We start from the raw sequence: 26,610 nt of genomic DNA on the forward strand, positions 1-26,610 counted from the left end.
ACGGACGGGCGGACAGACGGACATGGTCAAATCGACATAGAATTTTATGCTGATCAATAATATATATATACTTTATAGGGTCTCCGACGAATATTTCGATGTGTTACAAACGGAATGACAAACTTAATTATACCCTTCATATGGTGGAGGGTATAATAATGCAAAGATGATAAAATGTTCTGTGGAACAAATAGCATCCACACTTTGCATGAGAACTGAGAGACTTAGCAAGAAGGCGGAAAAATTAAGCAAGAGAGCGCAATAACTTTACTAAAGAGAACGGTTTTAAAAAAATTGCTAGGTTAGGTTAGGTTGAAAAGAGGGGCGAATATAAGAATCGCCACATGCCCGTATGGGGCATACACTTAAGCCAGTATAGCCCTGTTGTGCGGTCTAATTTCGGAAGCCTAAGGGGAATAAATTTTTTATTGCTTAATTTATTAAAAGAAAATAAATTTATCAGTTAATAAATTCTGTGCCATTGACATAATCTCTTAAGTTTTTGAACTCGCTTGCCCTAATTTGGTGGAGTTCTGGTATAGTATTATTTCCTAGAAATTGGTTTGTTAGCGTCGCGAAGGCTGGGCAATGACAGAGATAGTGTTCCAACGTTTCGTCGTCCTCTCCGCATGCTCTGCATTCGCTGCTTTCTGCACAACCGATTTTGTGCAGGTGTGCTTGTAGTCCTAGGTGTCCTGTAAGGATGCCTGTCAGTCTAATAATGTCTTTTTTACTCATTTGAAGGAGTTCCTTTGTTTTATCCTCGTCTGGGTTTCCCCCGGAGGATTTTTGTATTTTTCCCTTTCTCTTCAGTATTCCAGAGGGATGTATGGGCGTTTTCTGTCCATGCTTTTAACTCTAGACGCGCCGCTATTAAAGGCTTAGCATTATCTAGCATTGCCTTGCCAAGGAGTTGGCTATCTCGTTACCCCTAGTCCCTTTATGTCCTGGTACCCATATAATGTTAACAGAACGATGGTGGGAGTAGTCGTTGATTGATTTTTTACACTGCAGGACAGTTTTTGATTTCACCGTCTTGCTTGTTATTGCTTTAATTGCTGCTTTACTGTCCGTTAGGATGTTTACAGTGATTGGCCTTGTGTTAGCTTTAAACCAGTTCTGACACTCTGTGATCGCTCGGATTTCGGCCTGTAGGATCGTATTATGATCCGGCAGTCGAAGGGAGATTCTAGTTTCCTGGTCTTCGATATATAGACCCAGACCCGTTCTCCCCCCTAGAACGGCCCCATCTGTGAAACCACAGCTTCCAGTTGGCATCCGTTCCAGGGTTCCATCGATCCACATGTCCCTGTCTGGTATTAAAATTTCACACAAGGCGGATTCAATTGTTTCAGGTATACGGTCTGATATGATCTATTGACTCACCCGTTGTAACCTGTAATATGCTTTGGTGGTATGCTTGGTGGTCTCTTACGATCCACTCGCTCATCGACTTAAGTCTTATAGCTGCGATGGCTGCCTCATACCTTACCTGAATTTCTATTGGGTGGACAAATAAAATTGTCTCTAAAGCCCTAATTGGTGTAGTCCTCATTGCCCCGCTAATACTTAAGCAGCACGTTCTTTGGACTTTTTGCAGTACTTTTACGTTGCATTTCTTGTCCGTAGCTGTCCACCATACCACAGAAGCGTAAGTTAGAATCGGTCTAATTCTGTATAACCAATGTGTCATCCTAGGATTGAAATCCCATTTTGAGCCTATAGCTCTTCTGCAGGTTGACCAACATCTGTGGGCTTTATTAGCCCTTTCCTGAATATGGTCTCTGCATTTAAGTTTCCTGTTTAGAATTACTCCCAGGCACTTAATTGTTGGAGAAATGTTTATCATCTTATCTAGGAAAACGGGCTCTTCGTAAGCTCCTATTTTCGTTTTCCTAGTGAATAGAAATAATTCTGTTTTTCCGGGTTGACATTTAGACCTCTCGGTCTAGCCCAGTTGTATGCTATTTTTAGAGCCGTTTCGGCCCTTCTACAGAGTATATTTGGATTCTTTCCCCTAAGAAGTATTATAACGTCGTCTGCATAGCAGATGGGTTCAAATTCTTCGTCGGTTAAGATCCTTAGTAGACTATTTATGGTGGTAACCCATAGGAGAGGTGATAGTATTCCTCCCTGTGGCGTCCCCTGACCAACTTTGTCTCTTTTTGTTACGTCTTGTAGCGCGCAGCTTATTCATCTATTCCTTAGCATGTGGTCTATCCAGTGCCTCAAGGCCCGGTTTACCTGAAACTCGTCTAAGGAGTGGATTAGCGTTTCGGTGCTGCCGTTGTTGAACGCTCCTTCGATGTCGATGCAAACTGCGAGAGTATACAACTTCATCTCGAAGGTTCTCTCTATGTGGTGTACTACCTCATGTAATGCGGTTTCCACTGATCTACCTTTTGCGTATGCATGTTGTTTGTACTTGAGCATATCGTTAGGGATGTTACTCTTTATCATGGTGTCGACTGTCCGTTCCATTGTTTTGAGTAAGAATGAAGTTAAACTTATAGGACGATAAGATTTTGGTATTGCATAAATTGACTTGCCGGGCTTGGGAATGAATACTACCCTTGCCTCTTGTCAGGCCAATGGAGTATACGCAAAGTTTAAGCAAGCATTGAAAATCTCGACCAGATTGGACGAAATATAGTCCACTTCCCTTTGAAGTAAGGCTGGGAAAATCTGGTCTGGTCCCGCTGCTTTGTATAGTGAGAAGCTCATTATTGCTTCTTTAATCATCAAGTTGTTGATTTTTGGTGCTTCTTCTGATGCATAAGCTATCTCCATCGGTGACACTGTGTGTGCCGTAGTACTCGACGGGAAGTGCGTTCTCATCAACCATAAGCTCGGGTTGTGAGTGAGTTTTAGATAGAAACTTTTTAATTTTAGAGACGTCATTCACGCTATCTACCTGTTCACAAAAAAGCTTCCAGGAGTTCAGTTTGGCGTTTCTTGTCATTTTGTTGTATTCTTTTAGTTTTGTTTGGTAGTTGACCCAGAATACGGCTGCTTTTTTACGTTTTGCCTATTGTAAAGTCTTCGGACCTCTTTGCCTTTGTTACGAATTTCCCCTGTCATCCAGGGTTTTTCGTAGGCAAATTTCCTCTCTCGAAGTGGACAACTTTCTTCGAAAGACCTTACTAGAGCCTCTGTTAGTTTATTGACATTTCTATCTTTATCTTCTGTGCTTAGCAAACCTCAACTTCTTGCCCTAGTCTATCTTTAACTTGTTTTCCGAATTTAGCCCAATTTGTTTTGGATTTATTTCGGAAAGTTATCGGATTCGGCGGTGGCCTTGATATTTTAAACCTAATATACCTATGGTCAGAGAAGGAGTGTTCCTTTGAAACCCTCCACTCATGTACCTCGTTTATTAGATTTTCTGAACATATTGTTACATCTAATACTTCCTCCCTAACTCTGTTAACAAAGGATGGTGTATTTCCTATGTTAAGGGTTATGAGGTCGTTAGTATTCAAAAATTCTAGAAGGGCTTGACCCCTCTTGTTAGTATTAGTACTACCCCACGAAATGTGGTGAGAGTTAGCATCGCTACCTACTAGTACTTCGTTACCTGTTTGCTTGATTTTCCTCACCAGTTGCTGTAGCTCCGACGAAGGTGGTAATGTCGGCGAGTCGAACGGCAGGTAGATTGATGCGAGGTATATATTACCATTCCCTTGCTTCAACACTGTGGCGTCCGAGGTTGACAACTCTGGGGAGAAAAGAAAGCATAAGTTTTTATGGCATATAATACAGGTCCTCGGTCGGTTTCCTGTATAAGCGTAAAAGAGTTGGTAATTAATGTGGTTTAGTCCGGAAACATTGTTCTTTACGGTCCAAGGTTCCTGGATTAAACCGATGTGTTTATTACCTTTGTTTATTTTATCCATCAAGGCTTGAGTTGCCGTTTCGCTCCGATGGAGGTTTATCTGGATGACCTCAATCATGAGTCATCCAGTAAGCGTGCTTCTTGGGAGTCGCTGATGGCTTCGACCCCCTCTTCGGTATTGCTCGGTGGTTTGTCCTCCTTGCTGGTTTGGTGGGCATCCTCTTCTTCCCCGACTCGTGCTAAGTGCAAAGAGAAATTGAAAAGTTATTTCGTGGAACAAAAAATATCACTTTTCAAAATAACTACTTTTTGATAAGTGAAAAGCGATAACTTTTTTTCGTGGAATTGGGCCCAGGTTGCAGAAATGTTCTTCACATAAGAAGCTATAAAAATTTGCCAAAATGTTTTCCATTTTTGTTAGTATCTTATTACAATCGAAGTCGCTTCAATTGACGGTCAAGAGATCGACTAAATTCGGTCGCTACAAGCGATAGTCGTTGTAAGAGATATTAATAATATGATGAATTTTCGGGCAGAAATATTATTGTCGTAACAACTAATATGTCCTTATAAATGATGTCGTTATAAAATGTGTTTGTTATATGGATTTTGTCGTTATAACCGATATCGACTGTACTATATTTGTCATTCTAAAATATTTACCCTATTTCATTAAACAAAACTGATAAAAACCATTATTGTTGGTGAGGTTTCGTGCTGTTTTTAATTACAATAAATATTATATACAGATCACTGAGATTGTGCGGTTATTTGTAACGGCTTTTGTTTGTCCACACACACACTTGTAGTGTGTTCCATATTAGCAGTACATGACTAATACTCTGCGACCGACCTAAAGAACTCGTAGCGACATGATGCATTCATTACAAAAACCACCAACTAAAAATAATCTGAACATCCAGTCTGAGCTGAATTTTTTTTAAGTATTCAATCATTGTAGTTTGGATGTGTTTCGTTTTGTTTTAAATAAATTTATCATGTTAAATTTCGCTTTTTAATAGTTTTTATTTATATCCAAAAAATATGCACAATGTTGTTCTTTTCGTGTTAACAATTTGTGCAGAAAATTCACTTTTTATTGTTGTCGTATCGTAAGTCGTAAAGTAAATTTCCCCAAACAAAAAAATCATCAACAATTTCATGTTAATTACAATAAAGTAACAAAGTTGTTGCCATTGAGTGTGTCCACAATGTGTAAGAACATTTGTAAAACAAAAATTAAGACACTTCAAAAGACATTTTAATTTCGTTTTTATTGACCGTCATTTTTTAATGGATTTGTGCCCTTTTTAGTGTCACACTTTTTTCTGAAGAAAATATATTTTAAATCAGAGTAAAGAATGAGAAGGGCCAATCATGCTATTCCACATTTTATACATGTGAAGATGTCAATTCAAAACAGTAGTTTTCTTTTAAGTTGTTTTTGGAAAGTCGAAGTCCTCGAGCAATTCCATGGAAAAATATGTCATGAAACAATATGCGGCGCAGAATGGTTCAGAATCGATTTTCCTTCCCAAAAACCCAATTTTTTGTCATCACCGATTGTTAACTTCAATATGGGATTCGATATTAAACATATTGATACTAAGGAAACTAAAATTTAGCTAAAAATACTGGAAGGTGTGGGCGTGGCGTACTCTTAAAAACGAATTTTTTTGTTTGGTAGGTGGGATTGTTGCCTTTAATGACAGTTTTGCCATATCGTTTACACGAAGTGAGATATTTTATTTTTCTCTGGTATTTAATTGAAATTTCAAATTTAGTGGACTAGGACTTTTAGGGAACAGCATGGAACAAGGTTTGCTATTCACAGAATGATGTCTTAGTATGTCCCTTTTTTGCCCATATATACTTTTATAACTGACAGTTCCGTCCGTTTAAGACTTTTTTTAACGTTATTGAAATTACATGGATAAAAATGTGTGCTCTTGAATCAAATTTAAATGGAAGGTGGTTACACCTGGGAAGTTTTTGCGGACTCTGAAACTACAATGTTCATAGATGAGAAAAATCAAAAAACAAAAAAATCGCCGGAGCGTTTATTAAATAAATCGCAATTAAAGTTGGTAATTCTAGGGTTGTTTAGGTTTTTGCGATTTTGCTTGGAAACCGCAAGCCCTACCAAAATGGGAATAAAATGTTGTAGCTATGAACATTTTCTACAAGATTGATCTTTACGGTATTCTCGTCGGTTTTACCGTTTTTGAGATATAGAAGTTCAAACTGGGACAATTCAAATTCAATTCAATTCTGTATCGTCTCCTTATAAAACAATGTCATGACTGCAATTTCCCAACTTAAGCTTTTATATCTAAAAAACGGTACAACGTAGGAAAAATTACATAAGCAAGTCTTGTAGAGAATTTTCACAGCTATAAGATTTTCTCAGGTCCCGTATTCAAGCAAAATCGCGAAACCCTAACAAAAAAAACCTAAAAATGTAAACTTAGCTTCTTTGTCTCAAAAATGGTACAGCATGAGAACAAATCATAAACGTCAATCCTGTAGAGAATTGTCACAGCTACAACATTTTCTTTAGCTCCATTTCGATTGGACTTGCGTTTTCCAAGCAAAATCGTGAAAACCTAAAAAACATTTAAAAATGTGAATTTTGACCGCGATTAATTTAAAAATCCCTACAGCGATTTTTTCTTCTTTTCATTAAAAGTTAGTTAAGGCGCACCCTTCATGACATTGTTTTATAAGGGGGCGATACAGTCAGTGCATTATCCCAATTTGAACTTCAATATCTCAAAAATGGTAAAACCTACGAAAATACCGTAAAGGTCAATCTTGTAGAGAATTTTCATAGCTAAAACATTTTCTGTAGTTTCAGAACCCGCAAATACTTCCCAGGTGTAAGCACCTTCCATTTAAATTTGATTCAAGAGCACCGTGTGTGTGTTTTTCCATACCCTTTCCAATATCAATTAGAGTTTTTTAGAGAAATTGAAATTTTTTTAAATATACATATGTGTTTCACGAAACCCCTAGGAGTATTTCTTTTAATTTGTGATCAAATTTTACATTTAAACAAGTAAGAAAGTATCAGTCAGCTGTGCTGACGGAGATATACCCTCTGCCACTGACCAAAAGAAAAACAACAAAACCAAACCAAACACAATAATTATGACGTATATAAAATATATTGATTTTGTATCATGAGTTTGCTTTAACATCTGTAGGTACCGTAAGGTGGGGCTTAGGGTTATGATTTTTTGTACAATCTCATATCCCTGTATGATATTTTGATGAGTTTTTACCTAAGATTGCATAAATCTTTATTATAGAGTGTTTCGAATAAAAAAGCTTCCGCACAAAAAGTTTTTATTTTTCAGAACTTTTGACAATTTTTTGAAGTCACTGTAAGCAGATATTTAACTGAAAACAAGGTATAGGGCCACACGACATAACCAAAATGACATATCCGTTTGTTTCTCAATAATTTTATCGTCATATTATAACATACATATACATATATCATTTTATATTATATAACTTTATTTCATATATCATAAAATTAAAAGTGGTTTGTGCGGGACGTTTTCCTATACCCTCCACCATACTATGGAGGGTATATTAAGTTTGTCAGTCCGTTTGTAACTCATCTAAATAATCATTTGCGACCCAATAAAGTATAGAAATGCTTGATCAGCGTAAAATTCTAAGTCGATTTAGCCCTGTCCGTCCGACCATCCGTCTTTCAGTCTGTTGTAATCACGCTATCTTCCGAATGAGTTGAGCTACAGGGCTGAAATCTCGTACACACGTGTTTTTGGTCTGAACTTAGATCAAGTACGAAGATTGGCTATATCGGTCCACGGTTTGGTATTTTGACGTTTTTAGCCACATTTTCAGACTAAATTAGCTATTATTTGACATTTAGTGTTCCCAGTGAGCAAGAAACTTCTCCACCAAAAATTATAGACATAGGTCCACGTTTTCTTATAGCCCCCATATAGCGGTACCGCCTGATTTCCGGTATTTTGACGTTTTTAGGTACATGATTCGGTCGAATTAGCTATACTTTGGCATTTAGGATTTTTAGTCATCAAGAAATTTCTCCACCATAAGTAATTGACATAGGTCCTCGGTTTGGTACATATTATATTCAGAACGAATATAATATGACATTTAGGGTTTAGGTCCAATGACCAAGAAACTTCACTACCATAAATTATGGGCATAGGTCCACGTTTTCTTGTAGCCCCCATATAGCGGTACCGTCCGATTTCCGGTATTTTAAAGTTTTTAGCTACATGTTCCGGCCGAATTGGCTATAATTTGGCACTTAGGGTTTCTAGTGGTCAAGTGAGTTCTATAGCTAAAGACAACAGAAAGAAAACTAATACAGTACAATATCGATAATCCGGACAACACATGTTTCGGCCGTGTCCAGATTTTCGAATTGTCCAGATTACCGAGTAGTAACAAAAATATATCATTGTGTACGTTTAATTTTTTATTTAGATTTTTATTAGATAATAACATGACATCTAAGGTAAACACATTTATATTAAGCAAATATCAAAGGTTGTGACCACTTCAAACCTGACAGCTGCTTCCTTGGCCCCCAAATTTAGGCGACATTTGCTGAGTATTTTTGTCATCTCAAACTTCTCTATAACTGGTGTATATTTATTCATAGTTTTTTTTAAGGATATAAACTTCGTAGCCCATGTACATATAATGATTTCCCTTGTCCATGGGACATGAACCTTTTATGACTCGCGATAGAACTTCAGAATTCAAATGCACTCATCTCATTATAGTGAATATTTAGCTATTTCTATTTCAACAAATGACTTCATCTCGTCGATGAAACCAAGAAGAGATATAGGTTTATATAAATGTTATAGCGTACGAATAAGACAAAATGGAATTTAAATCTATTGGTTGCACAATTACGAGAATGCAATATAACAATCCTTAGTTACCAGTGATTTTGAATATCAAAGAAAGAATATAACATTTAATTTATTGAAATTCTACTCGTTTCATCATTTAGCTATAAATCCCAATAAAAACTAAGCAATTAATACCAACGCTTTAAATGATTTAAACATTTCAACAATATCTTTGGAATACATTACATGCCACCAAGGGACTCTTTCACAAATCGGAGGGCTAATGAACTAATTCCTTTAGAGGAAAAGAACACGCAACATCACCTTTTCAGGGAACCAGGTACCCAAATACCAAATACTGTTGCTTATCATAGCCCGTCAATGGTTGAAGGATGCAAAAATCATTTGACAGATTCAGATAGTTAATATCATTTTTACTGTTTGACTGGGTTGACAGTAGTAAATCGAGATTTGGACTGAAAATTTTGAAAAACTTACAGCCTGTTCATGTATGTCGCACGAAAACTTGTACGAAAGGAAAGCAGTCACTCACTTCCGTCAAAAAGGGCGTTCATGTATTTCGCAAACTATCGTGCGACTGCCGTTACGTATCCTATGAGAAATAAAAACAAAATCCACATATACATACAAACATTGGAATATGTGTGTTTTGATTTTTTGAGAAAATAAAATGTGTCGGTACATTGAATTATTTTATTTCATTGATTTCTTCAAAATAATGAATGAAAGAGCCTTTAAAACGTGTCTATAAAATTTTTATTTTGTTTCAAGAATGTGTTGCATAAATTTGTTCCAACATTTACGGTGTTATTCGCGAGTTTACGTTCTACTCGACAGCTACAAAGCAAGTGAGTGATTTTGGCATTCTCTTTCTACAAAAGTCCTTTCGAAATACATAAACCAAATATACATGGAAAAGTGTACGTTTATATGTTATTTCGTATGGCTTGTCGGTCGCATAGATTTTCGTTTTGAAGGTGTTTATATGTACAATTTTTTTCCACTTCGGAAGCGCAAGAAACCTTTCGGTCGACATACATGAACAGGGGGTTAATTTTTCTTATTGGTGTATAAATTCAATTGGTGCATAAATTGTCATTGCTAAGAACGAAAACGTAAATGAAATAACTCAGAATCTATTACTCAAGCTAGGAAAAAATGTTGGTGTCCAGATTATCGAGGTAAGAAAAATATGTGATGCCCGGATTTCAGAGTCTACAATGTAAAAAATTCTACTGTCCGGATTAGCGAGTATCCGGATTATCGAGACTATACTGTAATTCCATATTAGCTCAGAGTATTTTATGGTGGAGGGAATAAAAAGTTCGGCCCGGCCGAAAAGCATTTTATCTTGTTAAAATTTAAATGAAATAAAAGTTATTTTAGTCATTAATAGGCAAAAGACCATTCATTCAAATTGCTTTGTGCGGAACCTTTTTATACCCTACTCCACAATGTGGGAAGGGTATTATAAGTTTGTTTTGCTAAAAATTCATGTAAAACCGAGAAATATTCGTCGAAGACCCCTAATCTTATATACCATTTTTCATATCTCGACGAGATAAACCGATATAGCGATGTGTGTCCGTCTGTCCATTCAAACTCCAGGCCGCACTTTTAAACCAATCGTCACGAAATTTGGCATGGAGGTCGGTTTCACATCAGAATAGATCGCTATTGTTATTGGTGATGATCGTGAAATATTTAGGGGGTAAAATGGACCAATAACAAAATTTTTATCCGAATGTGTATCTTCTCTGTAGGTCGCACTCATAGTCTGATCAGCGCAAAATTTTAAATAAGATGTGAGCTTATGACAGATAAGAAGCTTGCAATTTTATATAATGATCAGATAGTGTTTAGCGGGTGAAATGGACCGAAACATTTGTGTGAAAATTGGAAAAAATTTTAATGTATATCTAATATCTTTATACCTGGTAGACACATTCTCCACAAGAGTTATTTTTGAAAGACGATCTTTCCACCTTTTCATAGATGCTAATATGTTCTCACTACAGGAAATCATTTTTGAGAAACAATGTCAAAAAGTTTTAACCCTAGTGGGACTATACCAAATCGTAGACATATGCCAAACATTTTTAGTAACCAAACTTTATCATAAAGGACTCGAAATATTTAATTACGTTAAACTAAGTTTGGAAGAAATGTTTTGGAGTTTTTTGCCATTATCTCAGCAAGTATTGACCTACTCAGGAAAAAATTGTACCGTTGTATTGTTGAGACCGCTATAAAAACATACTGAAAAGAGAATTAAAACGATGCGAGAGGATGACTGGATGAAATAATACGATGTGCTAAGTCTGTACCAATCAGAAATTCCTTGCGAGAACCATCTTGCGGATTTGCCATTTTCGTTGGTGCCTTCAGGATTTCTTGGAGCTTTTAGGTCAATATCACAGGAAGTACAATTTTTTTCTGACTGGTACAGACTTAGCACAAGAGACAACCCCTGCGGGAGGTACCTGAAAGAAGGAGGAAAAGGAATATAGTCCATATTCGAACCCGATATATATCTGAAAGGAATAATATGATGTGCAAATTTTAGACCATCTAAATTGCTCCCTTCGAGAATTATCGTTCACACCATTTTACCGACAAATTTTGAACTTTTGTGGGGGAGGTACCTGAAGGAGTGGACCGATATACTCCATCTTCGAACTTAAACAAAGTTTGGACAAAATATTGCTGTACCCAAAATTTGGCTTGAATCGGTTGATCCGTTCGAGAATTATCGTTCGCACCAGCCAGACAGACAGACTACAGGTAGACGGACGGACATGGCTAATTCAACTCCAAATTGTCTGAAAAGAATTTCGTCCAAACATACTTGGGGTCGATGAGTCACATTTTTGGTCGTATCAAAGTGTATATACCCTCTCTAGTCTAAAGGCTGAGGGTATAAAAAAATCATTTGTTTTAATTTTTTTGTATTTTTATTGGTGTTTGACCTTTTTCATAGATTGAAACCTATGAAAAATTCAAAAACAATCTGCAATCTGCAATCAACAATTTGCATTTGAAAAACGATAAGTTTTAGGACAGAGAAGCCATTACATAGTCGATACGTCCGAAGATTTGCTTTACCACCAATGAAACCAGGTAACGTAATTTGGTGACTATGTGGGTTCGAGTCCATGGCTTTCCTTTTTCACTTGCAAATAATTTCAGATCATTAAGCTTAACTCTAAACGAGAAAATTAATAAAATCATTAAAAAAATGATCTTCGCCCTAACAGGCAAAATTTCAAAAAAAAAAAAAAAAAAAAACAATCGTTTGATGCGAAATATAAAAAAAAACTTAAAATTTCAACTTAGACCTGGAATTCCTTTGCAACTGTTGGACCTTATTTGAACATTTGTGATGCAAAGGAAAGCAGAAATGGTTATCTATCGAAAATATGAAAAAACCTTTATGCGTTCAAAAGTTACAGTGTTTTGACCAGGAAAAAAGTTTCTGAGCCATTGTGCGGCGTAGGGAAAGTAAGATAATAAGCAACGATATTGACCGGCTTTCACATGGCAAAGGCCAGGATCCGTGATCTCACCAGGATAACTTTCTGCAACACCTAACATGTGTCATAAGAACGATAACAAATTGGATTAGTAACCCAACCCTATTAATGATATCGTACTATGAAAAAATAAAGAAAGAGAACAACAAATCCCTCTAATCTAATCCACTCAAACGACCAAGATCTGCGAATCTGCACTAGAATATTCCGACTATTTATAGTGAATGCACAGTTTAAGCACTGGCGGATGAACTTGGAAAGTACATAGCAGATATTTCAAACATAAACAATGGAATTGGGAAAGACGTCACAACCAGGGTTTCGGAGTCGAGCCATTGTTGATTCGACTCCGGAGTCGACACCGAGGATAATTTCCAAGATCACTCAAAATTAATAAAATATACAAAAGCTTTTACTTTGTTCTCTATATGTTTACATGGTACAACCAATAAGGTAATGAAAATACTACAATAAATACAACTCAACAACAAACACACAGAAGTTTGTTTTTGTTTGTAATGTTAGTGTCATCGGTATATGTAAACAAAATAAGGAAATGTATATAAATTATTGGAATTTAAAAAACTAATATTTTTCACATTTGATTGAATATTTTAAAAAACGTGAATGAAAATTTGTTGCATTTCTATTTTGAATGTTTCCATATCATTCCACTAATTGCATAATTTCTCGCAGAAAGTAGAGTTCTTGCAAAAATACTTGGGGTTGCAGGAAATTCAGTAAAAAGGAGAAGATTTTGTTTATGACATCAAAAAAGCTCATGTTTATTAGGGCTGTCTATTTTTCAAATTTTACAACATACCACACATATTAACAACTGTTGTACCGGTGTTTTAGTGTGCGGCACGTTGTTCGGACTTGGAGGAAGTTACATGTCATTGATATAAAGAAGTCTTTATGGGAAATAGTTTTTTTATCTGAATGCTATATTCTTCCTCAAAAAATATATATCTCTAATATACATCGAACATAGAAATAAATATTTACAATGTCGTATGGAATTTGACACTAACATTACAGTTCGGTTCAGTCAGCTGGATATTGATGTTACCTTATATTAGTCTACCATATTATGTTTGTTAGAATATAATACTCAACATACAAATTAGAAAGTTTCATTCATTAATTTGATAAATTTAAAAATGTTTGCCTGGAGTCGGGTTACTTTTTTCGGCTCAGACTCCGACCCTTAGCAAAATTGCTCGACTCCGACCCTTAGCAAAATTGCTCGACTCCGAGACCCTGGTCACAACAACAGCAAAAGTGAAGCTACGTGTTATAGCTGCTATGACATTTATTTAGTCAAACGTTGAAACATCTGGTCTCCATTTTCACCCCGGTGGATGAAAGACTTGCTAAAATTTGGATAAAATACGAATTCTTCAACATAAGTCTTATCTGTGCCTATGATCCCACCGAAGACAAGGATGAACAGACCAAAGTTATTTTGCACGCGTATGAACAACAAGTAAGAAATCGTCAAGTTCGGCCGAATTTTTATACCCTCCTCTATAATATATTCTGAACTAAAATGGTTTTTTTTCCTTATTTTTTGACCACGGATATCATAAATTAGACCAGAAAATGTATCTAAAAATCTTAAACCGGGCGGCACCTTTACGAGGGCAGTTCGGAAACTTCTTAGCCTAGCACAAAAAGCGCGGTATAAACAGAAAAAAATTAGGTGTTTTGGAAACTTCCATCTCTTTTATGAACACATGTCAAATTTTGTTTCGATCTTGCAACTCCTTCATATAGAAACAGGTGTTCAAAAAATGCGCATCCGCAATTTTTTTACAATGGAAAAATTAGAAATGTGTGCTGTCATTAAATATTTACATAAAAAAGGTTTATCGGGACAAGAAATTCAAAATGATATGGTGAATGTGTTAGGTGGAAGTGCTCCTTCATATGCAACAGTAAAAAATTGGGTTGCTGAACACATGTTAAATTTTGTTTCGATCTTGCAACTCCTTCATATAGAAACAGGTGTTCAAAAAATGCGCATCCGCAATTTTTTTACAATGGAAAAATTAGAAATGTGTGCTGTCATTAAATATTTACATAAAAAAGGTTTATCGGGACAAGAAATTCAAAATGATATGGTGAATGTGTTAGGTGGAAGTGCTCCTTCATATGCAACAGTAAAAAATTGGGTTGCTGAATTTAAACGTGGTCGTACAAGCATTGAAGATGAACCACGTAGTGGACGTCCAAAAACAGCAACAACAACAGAAATTGTAGCCAAAGTGCATGATATGGTATTAAATGATCGACGAATAAAAGTGCGTAAAGAACTACAGATGAAAAAGCTTTCTGCAAGATGGGTGCCGCATTTGTTAACAGTCGATCAAAAACGCATAAGAATGAACATTTCTCAAGCTTGTTTGGATCGTTTTAAGCGAAATAAAATGGATTTTAAGCGTCGTTTCATAACTGTTGATGAGACATGGATCCACCACTATACTCCAGAGACAAAAGAACAATCCAAACAATGGACTGAAGCTGGAGGAAGTGCCCCAAAGAAGGCAAAAACAATTCAATCGGCTGGTAAGGTTATGGCAGCGGTTTTTTTGGACTTCAAAGGTATTTTATTGATTGACTATCTGCAAAAGGGTAAAACAATAAATTCAGAGTACTTTTGGATCAATTAAATGTACAAATTCGGGAAAAACGTCATGGCTTACAACACAAAAAAATAATTTTTCATCAAGGCAACGCACAAGCGCACAAGAGTTTTAACAATGGCTAAAATCAACGAATTAAAGTACGAGTTGCTTGACCACCCACCTTATTCTCCTGATTTAGCTCCCAGTGACTTTTACTTGTTCCCAAATCTAAAAAAAATTGCTTGCTGGCAAGCCTTTTACCTCAAATGAAGAAGCAATTAAAGTTGTAAACCACTATATTGAAGACCTTGAGGAAAACCATTTTAATCAAGGGATAGAATTGCTAGAAAAGCGTTGGACTAAGTGTATTGAAGTTTCAGGAGATTATATTGAAAAATAAAAATATTTTTGAAAAACTAACTATTCTCTTTCATTGATAGGCTAAGAAGTTTCCGAACCGCCCTCGTATATGGGGCTTATAAATACACTATATGTATATGTATATAAAATGCAATGATTCGAAGATATCTTGACTCGAAGATTTCGAAAAAAACTTGCCTGTCTACTTAGGTTATTACCCGACGCAAACATTAAAACGCCGATACACGTGCCTCATATTTTTAGCTCTACTTGTCATTTTTATACCCTCCACTCATCCATATTATGGTGGAGGGTATAATTAAATTTGTCATTCTGTTTGTAACACATCGAAATATTTATCGGAAACTCTATATAATATATATATTCTTGATCAGGGTACAATTCTAAGTCGATATAACCAAGTCCGTCCGTCCGTCCGTCCGTCTGTTGAAATCAAGATACAGCTCGCATTTTCTAAAATAGAGCCTTGTAATTTGGTTTAAAAGTTTGTATTACTTCTAGGATGTTTGGTATTGCAAATGGGCTATATCGGTCCACGTTTTGATATAGCCCCCATAAAACGGTACCACCCGATTTTTCGGTATTTTGAAAGTTGTGGCCACAATAATCCACCGAAATGTCTGAAATTTTATATTTGGTGTTCATTTGGGGTATTAAACGTTCCATATGGAATTTGTCGGTACAAGTCTACGCCTTAGTACAGACCCCATAGAATGGTACCTCCCTATTACCAGTGTTTTGAAGGTTATGGCTTCAATATTCCACCGAAATGGCTGAAATTTGTTATTTGGTCTTCATTTGGGGTATTAAAAGTTCCACATGAAATTTGTGGGTATAGGGCCACGCCTTCATATAGCCAACATAGAACGGTACCTCCCGATTTTCGGTATTTTGAAGGTTTTAGCCTCAATATTCCACCGAAATGGCTGAAATTTGGTATATGGTCTTCATTTGGGTATTGAAAGTTCCACATGAAATTTGTGGGTGTAGGTCCACACATTTATGTAGAACGGTACCTCCCGATTTTCTGTATTTTGAATGTTTAAATTTAGTACTAAGTCTTCGTTGGGGTTATATGACTTTCTCCCAGAATTTTGTCGGTATAGGTAATCGCCTTTATATAGCCCCCATAGAACGATACCACACGATTTTCGGTATTTTGGAGGTTTAAATTTGCTACTTAGTCTTCAAGGGGGTATAAGACTTTCTCCCAGAATTTTGTCGGTATAGGTCGATATAGGCCCCCATAGAACGGTTTCTCCCGATTTGCGCTATTTTGAAGGTTTTAGCCTCAATATTCCACCGAAATGGCTGAAATTTGGTATTTGGTCTTCATTTGTGGTATTAAAGGTTCCACATGAAATTTGTGGGTAAAGGTCCACGCTTTATATAGAACGGTACCTCCCGATTTTCGGTATTTTGAAGGTTTAAATTTAGTACTTAGTCTTCGTTGGGGTTATAATACTTTCTCCTAGATTTTGTCGGCATAGGTCCACGACTTTATATAGCCCCCATAAACCGATACTACGCAATTTTCGGCATTTTGGAGGTTTAAATTTGCTACTTAGTCTTTGTTGGGGTATAAGACTTTCTTCCAGAATTTTGTCGGTATAAGTCCACGCCTTTATATAGCCCCCATAGAACGGTACAACCAGATTTTCGGGTTTAAAATTTTGAGGGTTTAAATTCGGTACATAGTCTTCCCTTAGGGGTATAAAACTTTCTCCCAGAAAATTTTAGGTATATGTCCACGTCTTAATATAGCCCCCATAGAACGGTACCTTCCGATTTTCGGTATTTTGAAGGTTGTGGCTACAGCAAACCACAGAAATGGCTGCAATTTGGTATTTAGTCTTTGTTGGATGTAAAAGCCTTTCTAACTGAAATTCGTCGGTATAGGTCTACGTTTCGATATACCCACATAGAATCTAATCTTTTATGGGGTTATAAAATTTTCCAGAAGAGAATTATAAGCATAGGTCCGCGTGTTCCTATATCCCCCATAGAAGCGCACATCTTGATTTTCGGGTATATTGAAGGTTTTACCGAAATATCGGAAATTTGGTATTTTAGTCTTCTTTGAGTGTAAAAACTTTCCGCCAGAAATTTGTCGGTATAGACGTTTTGATATTGCCTCCATGGAACGGTACCTCCCGAATGTGGTATTTAGTCTTCTTCATAAACGAAAGGAAACTAATTGTTCCATCCCAGCAAAAAGTTTGCCTCCAAAGAGGCAGTTAAATGATATGTACAAGTGATCTGGAAGTGCATCAAATTATGCATTTTCACTCATGATTTTTACAAGAGCGTGACTAAGGAAAGAGGCACTCCATTGCACTGCATTTTAACTGACCCTTTGGCACTGCATTTTAACTGACCCTCTGGCACTGCATTTTAACTGACCCTTTGGCATTGCATTTTAACTAACCCTTTGGGGTAGAATAGGAGGCAGGAAGATTTCGACATGTACTCCAACAGCACTCCATTCGGAAATTTTCTTCTCTTGAGTTACTGGAAAAATGTTCACGAATGAAATATTATTCAGTTTGTATTAACAAATATTTGAAAATATTAACACGCTTATCTCTTATTGGAAAATTTATGTCGCTGCCTGTAGAGATGTACAAACTGATTTATGTACATGTAGGGATCTCTAACAACTGCTAATAATATGTAGCGAACGGAGTGCCTTTTTCACGACTCCGTTTGGACTGCATCCGGATGCTGTTAAATTGTGAGGAATTGGAGTGCCTTTTTCACGACTCCGCTGAACTGCATCCGGATGTTGTTAAAATGTGACAAGTGGATGTGATTCTTTGGATTGCATCCAAATGCAGTTAAAATGTGAGGACTGGAGTGCCTTTTTCACGACTCCGTTTGAACTGCATCAAAACATGCCGTGACAGAACTAGTCCACATTGCACTACTTCCAATTTATTTTGCTGGGATTTTACTTCCATACAACTCATGTTGGAGATTATAACAAGTTCGGTCTGGCCGAGCTTAACGCTGTTCTTACTTATTTTTTTTTGCCGCACAGTGTTATTGTAGACGCTAGAGTGATAACAACAGACGCACAGATGGACATGGCTAGATCGACTTAAACTTTATCCTGATCAATAATATACATACTTAAAGGGTTGCAAATGATTATTTCAATGCGTTACAAACGGAAAAACAAATTAGTCGTGAGTTCAAGGATTATCTCTGCATTGTTCTCATACACTTCCTCCTTCAAATAACCTCAAACAAAATAGTCGAGTAGTGTCAAATCTGCAATTTATTCGCTCTCTCTAAAAATTTGACTTAAAAGTGTCATTGTTTCTCGTGGAAGTACGACCCAATGATATTATCCGATGATCCTACACCATTTTGTTCATCGAATCGGCTGCAATTCGCATTTAAATGGCTATTAGAATTTTAGAACAACTGTTATTTATACAATCTAAAAAATATATATATATATATAACTAAACTTTTGGCCCACCCTATATAAGGAGATATATTTTTTGAAAAGATGACTTTTTGTGGTTTTAGAAGAAAATTTCCAAAACGCAACAGCTATGTACTTTGTTAACCACATTGATTAAAATTAGAGTCATGAACACTGTTAGAAATCGATCTTTAATGATGAAATGAAAATTTTCACTCAGTACCACATCGATCATGAAACACTGCATTCATGTGATTGCAATTCTTTGCTTTTGCACTGTGTTTGTGTCAGGGCAATATTTTGAACATAACGAAAGAAAATGGTATGAATACAATGGAACTCTGTATCAACTTGAATTGGAATCATGGGTATGTTAACTAAAAATTTAAAGAATATTAAATCAAATAATCCTGTTCAATATTTTTTAAAGTATAAATGGGAGGATGCCTTCAAACAATGTCGTATGGATGGCCTAAATTTGATAAGGGCCCAACCGGAATATCACCCAGACGCTTTGAAAATGTTTTTACAAGAAAAAATACGTAAGTTTTATATACATATTTTGGGGTACTTCAACAGTGATAATTATGGGAATTTTTGTTGTTTCTTTAAGATTATTACCCCTCCATGTGGATACAAAATAATGCCACACAACCTTCCATATCGCAAAAATCTGGTTTTAAAAATTCAAAGGACACCAAGCTATGCAATAAAATGGATAACAGAACATTTGCCCCACAGACAACAGCCTGTGATGATCGTTTGGGATTTTTGTGTGAGAAAACACTGATCAACGAACACGGAACTTATCAAATTAATGATACGGAATACTATATTGAACCCAAGTCTAAGGTAAGGAGCATTTTAAATTTGAAAATGTTGTTTTCCAGAATCATAGTTACCATCATTGGAATGTGTAAATGTTAAATGTCTTACTTACTTACTTACTTAGCTGGCCCATTACAGAACATTTGTTCTATAGGCCGAACTAAGAAGAGATCTCCATTCCTCTCTATTTGTTGCTTTGCACTCTGGAATACCGCGCCTTGTCATCTCATCATCCACTTGTTTGCGCCATCTATTCCTTGGCCTGCCAATTCTGCGTGCACCGCCATGTGGCATGTATTCATACGCCTTTTTAGCGGGTTCATCATCGCTCATTCTTATGATATGGCCTAGCCAACGCAATCTCTGCATCTCGATACGTTTAACAATATTGATGTCGTTGTATAGCAGATACAGCTCGTGGTTCATGCGACGTCGATATTCACCGTCAACGCAGATTGGTCCGTAGATCTTTCGAAGAATTTTTCTCTCAAACACACCAAGCACTGCCATGTCTGCTTGCGCAAGTACCCAGGCTTCGGAGCCATACATCAGCACGGGTAGTATCAGTGTTTTGTAGAGCGTTATTTTTGTTTGACGAGATGTGGCTTTGTTTTTAAACTGCTTACTTAATCCAAAGTAGCATCTGTTGGCCAATACAATTCTTCTTTTTATTTCACAACTGATGTCGTTTGTTGTGTTGACGGAGGTGCCGAGGTAGACGAAGTCTTTTACTACCTCAATATTATAGGAACCAACTTCCACAGTCGGTCCGAGCTCAATGGCCGCATTGCGCGTCGACACCATCAACTTGGTCTTCTCACCGTTTACCGCCAGACCCACTTTAGCAGATTCTCCTTCGACCTTTATAAAGGTATCAGTTACTTCTTTTACTGATCGACCCATGATGTCTATATCATCAGCATAAGCAAGTAACATGTGACTATTGGTGTAGATTGTGCCACTTCTTTTGACGTTTGCCTCTCTTATAACCTTTTCTAGCAGGATGTTGAAGAGGTCACACGAAAGGCTGTCTCCTTGTCTGAAACCTCTTTTGGTACCAAACTCTTCGGAGAGGTTCTTTCCTATTTTAACTGAGGACCTCGTGTCAGTTAAAGTCATTTTACAAAGCCGGATGAGCTTTGCGGGAATACCAAATTCAGACATGGCTTGGAATACCTTTGAGCGCAGCGGACTGTCGAAGGCTGCTTTATAATCGACAAAAAGGTGGTAGGTGTCGATCTGCATCTCTTGGGTCTTCTCCAGGATTTGCCGCAGGGTAAATATCTGGTCAATGGTGGACTTTCCAGGTCTAAAGCCGCATTGGTATGGTCCAATAATCTCGTTGACCATTGGCTTTAGTCGTTCGCACAATATCCCTGACACGATCTTGTAGGCAATAGGGAGTAGACTTATGCCCCTATAGTTAGAGCATACAGTCTTATCTCCCTTCTTGTGGACGGGGCACAGGATACTCAGGTTCCAATCGTCGGGTACTCGTTCTTCCTGCCAGATGGTGCTAACTAGCTGATGAATACACCTTATCAGCGTGTCGCCTCCGGTTTTGAACAGCTCGGCTGGTAAGCCATCGGCCCCTGCTGCCTTATTATTCTTCAGCCGATTTATTGCTGTCTTTACCTCATCTTGGCTGGGCGGTATACATTCAATACCATCTTCTGGGATTGGGACTGTGGTATCTTCGTCGTCTTCGCTGCTATTGGATACCAACAGATTTGAAAAATGTTCTTTCCATATCCTGAGTACACTATCTGTATCAGTTACCAAATTACCTTGCTGGTCTCTACAGGAGGATGTGCCTGTACCAAAGCCATCAGTTTGATGCTTGACTCTTTGGTAGAATTTTCGGACTTCATTCTGGCTCCTGTACATCTCGATTTTTTCACACTCCCGCTTTTCCATCTCTCTCTTTTTCCTGCGGAAAAGACGTTTCTCCTCTCTCCTTTTCTCCCTGTATCTCTCTCGTGCGCTACGCGTTGCTACGGATTGTAAAGTAGCCTTATATGCCGCATTTTTCTCTTCGGTGGCAGCACGACACTCCTCATCATACCATGGATTCCTTGGTGGAGGTCTCTGGTATCCAAGTATGGATTTTGCGGCTGTTTGCATGGAGTGGGCAATGCTTTGCCATTGCGCTGATATGTTATCGGGATGAGGAGGGCTTTGATTAAGCAATTGGGCTAGTTGAGTGGAATATGCTGTGGCTATCTGTTGTGATTGCAGCTTACCGATGTCTAACTTTCGTGTTGTGTCTGTTCGTACTTTGTTTGCTACGTTTAAGCGGGTGCGTACCTTTGCTGCAACAAGGTAGTGGTCCGAATCAATGTTTGCGCCTCGGAACGATCGTACATCCAACACGCTCGATGAATGTCTTCCATCTATCACAACATGATCAATTTGGTTTCTTGTTTTCTGATCTGGAGACAGCCAGGTGCCCTTATGAATATCGAGATGATTAAATCTGGTACTGCTAACTACCATGTTTTTTGCAGCTGCAAAGTCTATCAGTCTTATACCATTGTCAGATGTTTCACTGTGGAGACTGAATTTCCCGACTGTTGGGCCAAAGATATTCTCCTTTCCAATTTTGGCATTAAAATCGCCTAGAATGATTTTAATGTCATGGGCAGGGCAACGGTCATATGTTTCTTCTAAGCGCTCGTAAAATATATCTTTGGTCTGTTCGTCCTTTTCTTCAGTGGGAGCATGAGTGCAAATAAAGCTGATGTTGAAGAATTTAGCTTTTATTCGAATTGCAGCAAGTCTTTCATTCACTGGAGTGAAGCTGGATACAAGATGTTTTAGTCTCCGACTAACTACGAATCCACAACCAAACTCATGCTTTACGTCATGGCAGCTATAATACAGTGCGTCACCTTTAGGTGTTGTTGTGACGCCTTTTCCAATCCATCGTATTTCCTGTATGGCAGTAATATCGGTCTTGTACTTTTCAAGTACGTCTGCCAATGCGAAGACTGCACCTTCTCTATAAAGAGTGCGAACATTCCAGGTGCAGATTCGCAGATCATGGTCCTTAAAACGTTTGCGGGGTTCGTCAACTTTAGAGGGGTTTGTTTTTCTTTTCTTTCGTTTTTTCATAGTAGGCTGTTTTTTCTAGGGGAGGGTTACTAACCCGACGCCCAAACCCAAGTTTTTAACGTTCTTATGGGTGAACGCGCGGCACATGTTAGCTCACTACCTTTAACGGGTGTTAAAGGCAGTTCCCCAGGTGACACCACGGGGAGGTCAGTGTCCACTTGGGATGAAAGAGGGACCAAGATAAATCCTGGGCTTTGCCCGGTCAGGACCGTTCCTTGGTATCTTCCATCCCCAACCTCATCTTAAGATAAAAGAAGGATCTTATTACATTTATATTGAATGGCAAGTTTCAGAAGTACATAAACACAACAAACCACATCAGTTGTGAAATACGAAGAAGAATTGTATTGGCCAACAGATGCTACTTTGGCTTAAGCAAAGAGTTTAAAAACAAAGCCTCATCTTGTCAAAAAAAAAACAACGCTTTACAAGACACTGTATGGTTCCGAAGCCTGTGTACGTGCGCAAGCCGGTAAGGCTGTGCTTGGTGTATTTGAGAGAAGAATTCTTCGAAAGATCTACGGGCCAATCTGCGTTGACGGTGAATATCGACGTCGTATGAACCACGAGCTGTATCTGATATACTGTATCTCACATCAACATCTGATATAGAACTGTTGCGTTGGCTAGGCCATATTATAAGAATGAGCGATGATGAACCCGCTAAAAAGGCGGTTTACGTCACATGGCGGTTTACGCAGAACTGGCAGGTCAAGGCTACGATGGAGCAAACATGTGCAAGAACAGATGGAAAGACGCGGTATTCCAAAAACCAAAGCAAACAACACAGAGGAATGGAAATCTTTTCTTAGTTTGGCTTATAGGACAAATGTTCTATAATGGGTCAACTAAGTAAGTAATGTTGAAGAATTTATCTTTTTTCCGAATTGCCACTAATCCTTCAAGTCGTACTTATTGTTGGCATGCAATATCGAAGACTTTATAGGGGTTTCGTCGAATATTTCGATGTATTACAAACTGAATCACCTCCATATTGGCATTGAGAATAACCAATGTTGCGGATATATTCCAAAGCCTGTTATTTTTTATTTTGTCCATTACAATCCAATCAATAAGAAACAATAACGTAGAATAATGATAAATAGTACAACTTAATTGAATATACATACATAATATGAATTATATATTATATTTTTGTTATCTAATTTCAGTATTCTTGTAGTGAAGCTAAAGCTCAATGTCTTCAGAGAAACATGTCAATGATACTACGTCAGCCATATAAAAATAACACAAAATTACAAGAATTTGTCTTCTTACACTATGGTAAGTATATTTACCAAACTTTATATAAAACGCAGTTTACACTTGCACCTAAAACAAGAGTTTTGGGAGTATACGTCATTCATTTGACAAATATTGTATGGAATTGACAACTTAAATGATGCACGTTTTATAAAACATGTTAAATCTAAAATGCGTTTTAAGCAGAACGTCTGTTGGTAGCTAGACGAACCTTAGCAGCTGGTGGTACTACGACTACTGCCTCGTCCTTTTCGCCTGGGCCTGAAGAAACGAGATAACACCGAGCATTATGGCAAAAAAAAAAATCATCAATAATTTGTATATTTTAACCAATATATTAAAATTTCCAATCCCTTATTTTTGTTTTCAGGCACTGGTCCCTCGTTCTGGTTTAAAACTGACAATATCAGTGACACTTGCATTGCTTTGGATTTTCAAAGGCGTTCCGGGGATAGTGTCAATCATGGATTTATTTGTGAAAAACAAATTGTTCGATCAAAGCTTACCCTACGTCATTGGGTGTTGATTGGAAGTGTATCGTTTTCCGTTTTCATAGCAATAATTGCCGTTATTGTATACAAAGTTTGTATGACTCGAAATACGGCATAGTACGTTTGTTACAGATTGATTTATACCCTAGGCTGACGACAGCAATAATTTGCAATAACTGTCTTAATTCAAATTAATTCGTGCATTATCCACATACTTAATGCACAAAATCAAACTGAATTTGAACTGAATTTAGGTATTTCAATATGGCCAGGTCAGGCAATGTGCGCTTGCTGAGAGCAAGTGAGCGAAAACTTCAATGTAAAACAGCGTCAGGCACCATACTTTTCTATTGCATACTTTACGGGGCGTCATTTTGTGAGTGCATGCTTTTTCAATGGGTTGAATTGTGTGTGTGGAGAGAGCAACGTTAAATGAGCGCATACGGGAGCCTAATTGCCTGGCCTGGATGTAAAATGCATTGAAATGTATGCTCACTTGCTCTCACCAAGCGCACATTGCCTGACCTGGCAATACTGTAAAAGAGAGCCATGAATATGCTCTGAGACACAAGGAGTGGATACTGCAGTGCAGATGATAATGCGGTGCAAACAAAAAACTGCAGTGCAAACAACAACAAAATACATGTTAACCAGCATTCAGCTAAATCCAAAATTTGTCGTCTGTCAGAGTAAAATTAAATGCAGATCTTAATGCAAATTAACGTTGCCGTCTGTCTATGGTATTAATTTTATAAATATTAGTATTGATTATGTGTTATTATATTATTATTGAATTAATGGTGAATAAATGCTAAAAAATTCAAATTTACATGTTGTCTACAATTTCACTGTGTTTCATTTTGTGAATCATGAAAATTAACTATGTTCTCTCACCGCAGCGTAATGGAAGACCAAAAAAGAGGAAACATGTGTTCCGGCGTTCTTCCATAGAACTTGCAGTTTTGCTCTAACTGACCCCCAAAAATTTGAGGCCTTGATGTCAATAGGTATCAACCTATCAGACTCATATCTTTCAAACGTTATTTGTTGCCGGCACGGTGCTTTAGCCCTTTTGGGATATTATCTCAAGAAGTATGCACCTGACCCCCAAAAAATTGTACCGTCGTAAAAGGGGCCGCGAGCACAAACTTCATTTTTGCCAAAAATTTTGAGGATTATCTTTCGCACTATTTTAGCGACAGATGTTTAGCTTTTGTGGGGATGTAACCAAGAGTTATCGTGCCCTGCAGCTAGCTTCACAGACAGACAGACGGACATTACTAAATCGACTCCAAATTGTCTGAAACGGATTTCGTACAAACACACTAGCGGTTTAAAACCATTGCTTCGCATAGCAGGTTCCACACAAATCACTTTGATTTTTTTTTTAAATACTATGAAACGATTTTTTTCTCAAAAAAGAATTTCCTTTTGCACAAATGAATGACCTTTTGCCTATTAATGACTAAAATAACTTTTATTCCATTTAAATATTGAAAAAGTTCCCGCACAAACCACTTTTAATTTTTATGATATGTGAAATAAAGTTATATATAATATAAATAAAAGATATATCTATATATATAAAAGAGTAGTGAGGTGAGTGACTGACTGACTGATTGACTGACTAATTCATCAGCGCCCAGACGAAACCGCTAAAGCTGGAAAGTTGAAATATTGGGTGTAGGTTGCTGTTGGTGTGTAGGGGTGAGATAAGGCTGGGTTTTTGGAAATTCGACCTAGAAGTGTACGAAAAGTACTAAAAGATACTGAATATGGTACCCTTTGTATTAGGCAAACGGTAAGAGCTAGAATTATGAAATTTGGAATGAGGGTAACTGATGGAGAGCTAGAAAGTTGTACCAAAGGGTTTTTGGAAATTGGAACTATAATGGTACGAAAAGTACCAGAAGGTACTAAATTTAGTACAATTTTTATTTCGGTAAACGGATAGAGATGGAATCCTGAAATTTGAAATGAGAGTCACTGATGAAGAATAACGATGAAAGCTTTTTGGAAATTAGAACTATAAGGGTACGAAAAGTACTAAATGGTACTAAATTTAGTACAATTTTGATTTCGGTGAACGGATAGAGACGGAATCCTGAAATTTGAAACGAGAGTCAATGAAGAGTAACGATGAAAGGTTTTTGGAAATTCGAACTATAAGGGTACGAAAAGTACTAAATGGTACTAAATTTAGTACAATTTGG

General features: G+C 37.3%; 1 protein-coding gene across 1 annotated transcript; it reads left to right on the forward strand.

Annotated features, from left to right (window-relative positions):
* Positions 1–4,773: 4,773 nt before the first annotated feature.
* LOC141405273 (uncharacterized) lies at positions 4,774–25,222 on the forward strand. The gene is made up of 6 exons (XM_073989455.1): positions 4,774–4,947; positions 18,922–19,069; positions 19,132–19,243; positions 19,315–19,553; positions 23,816–23,927; positions 24,277–25,222. Exons 1-6 carry the CDS (start codon positions 4,880–4,882, stop codon positions 24,513–24,515), a joined length of 918 nt encoding a protein of 305 aa, XP_073845556.1. The 5' UTR covers positions 4,774–4,879; the 3' UTR covers positions 24,516–25,222.
* The last annotated feature ends 1,388 nt before the right edge of the window (positions 25,223–26,610 follow it).

The sequence above is a fragment of the Musca autumnalis genome, unplaced genomic scaffold (assembly GCF_047663935.1).
Source record: "Musca autumnalis isolate F117 unplaced genomic scaffold, ASM4766393v1 scaffold_5, whole genome shotgun sequence".
NCBI lineage: Eukaryota > Metazoa > Arthropoda > Insecta > Diptera > Muscidae > Musca > Musca autumnalis.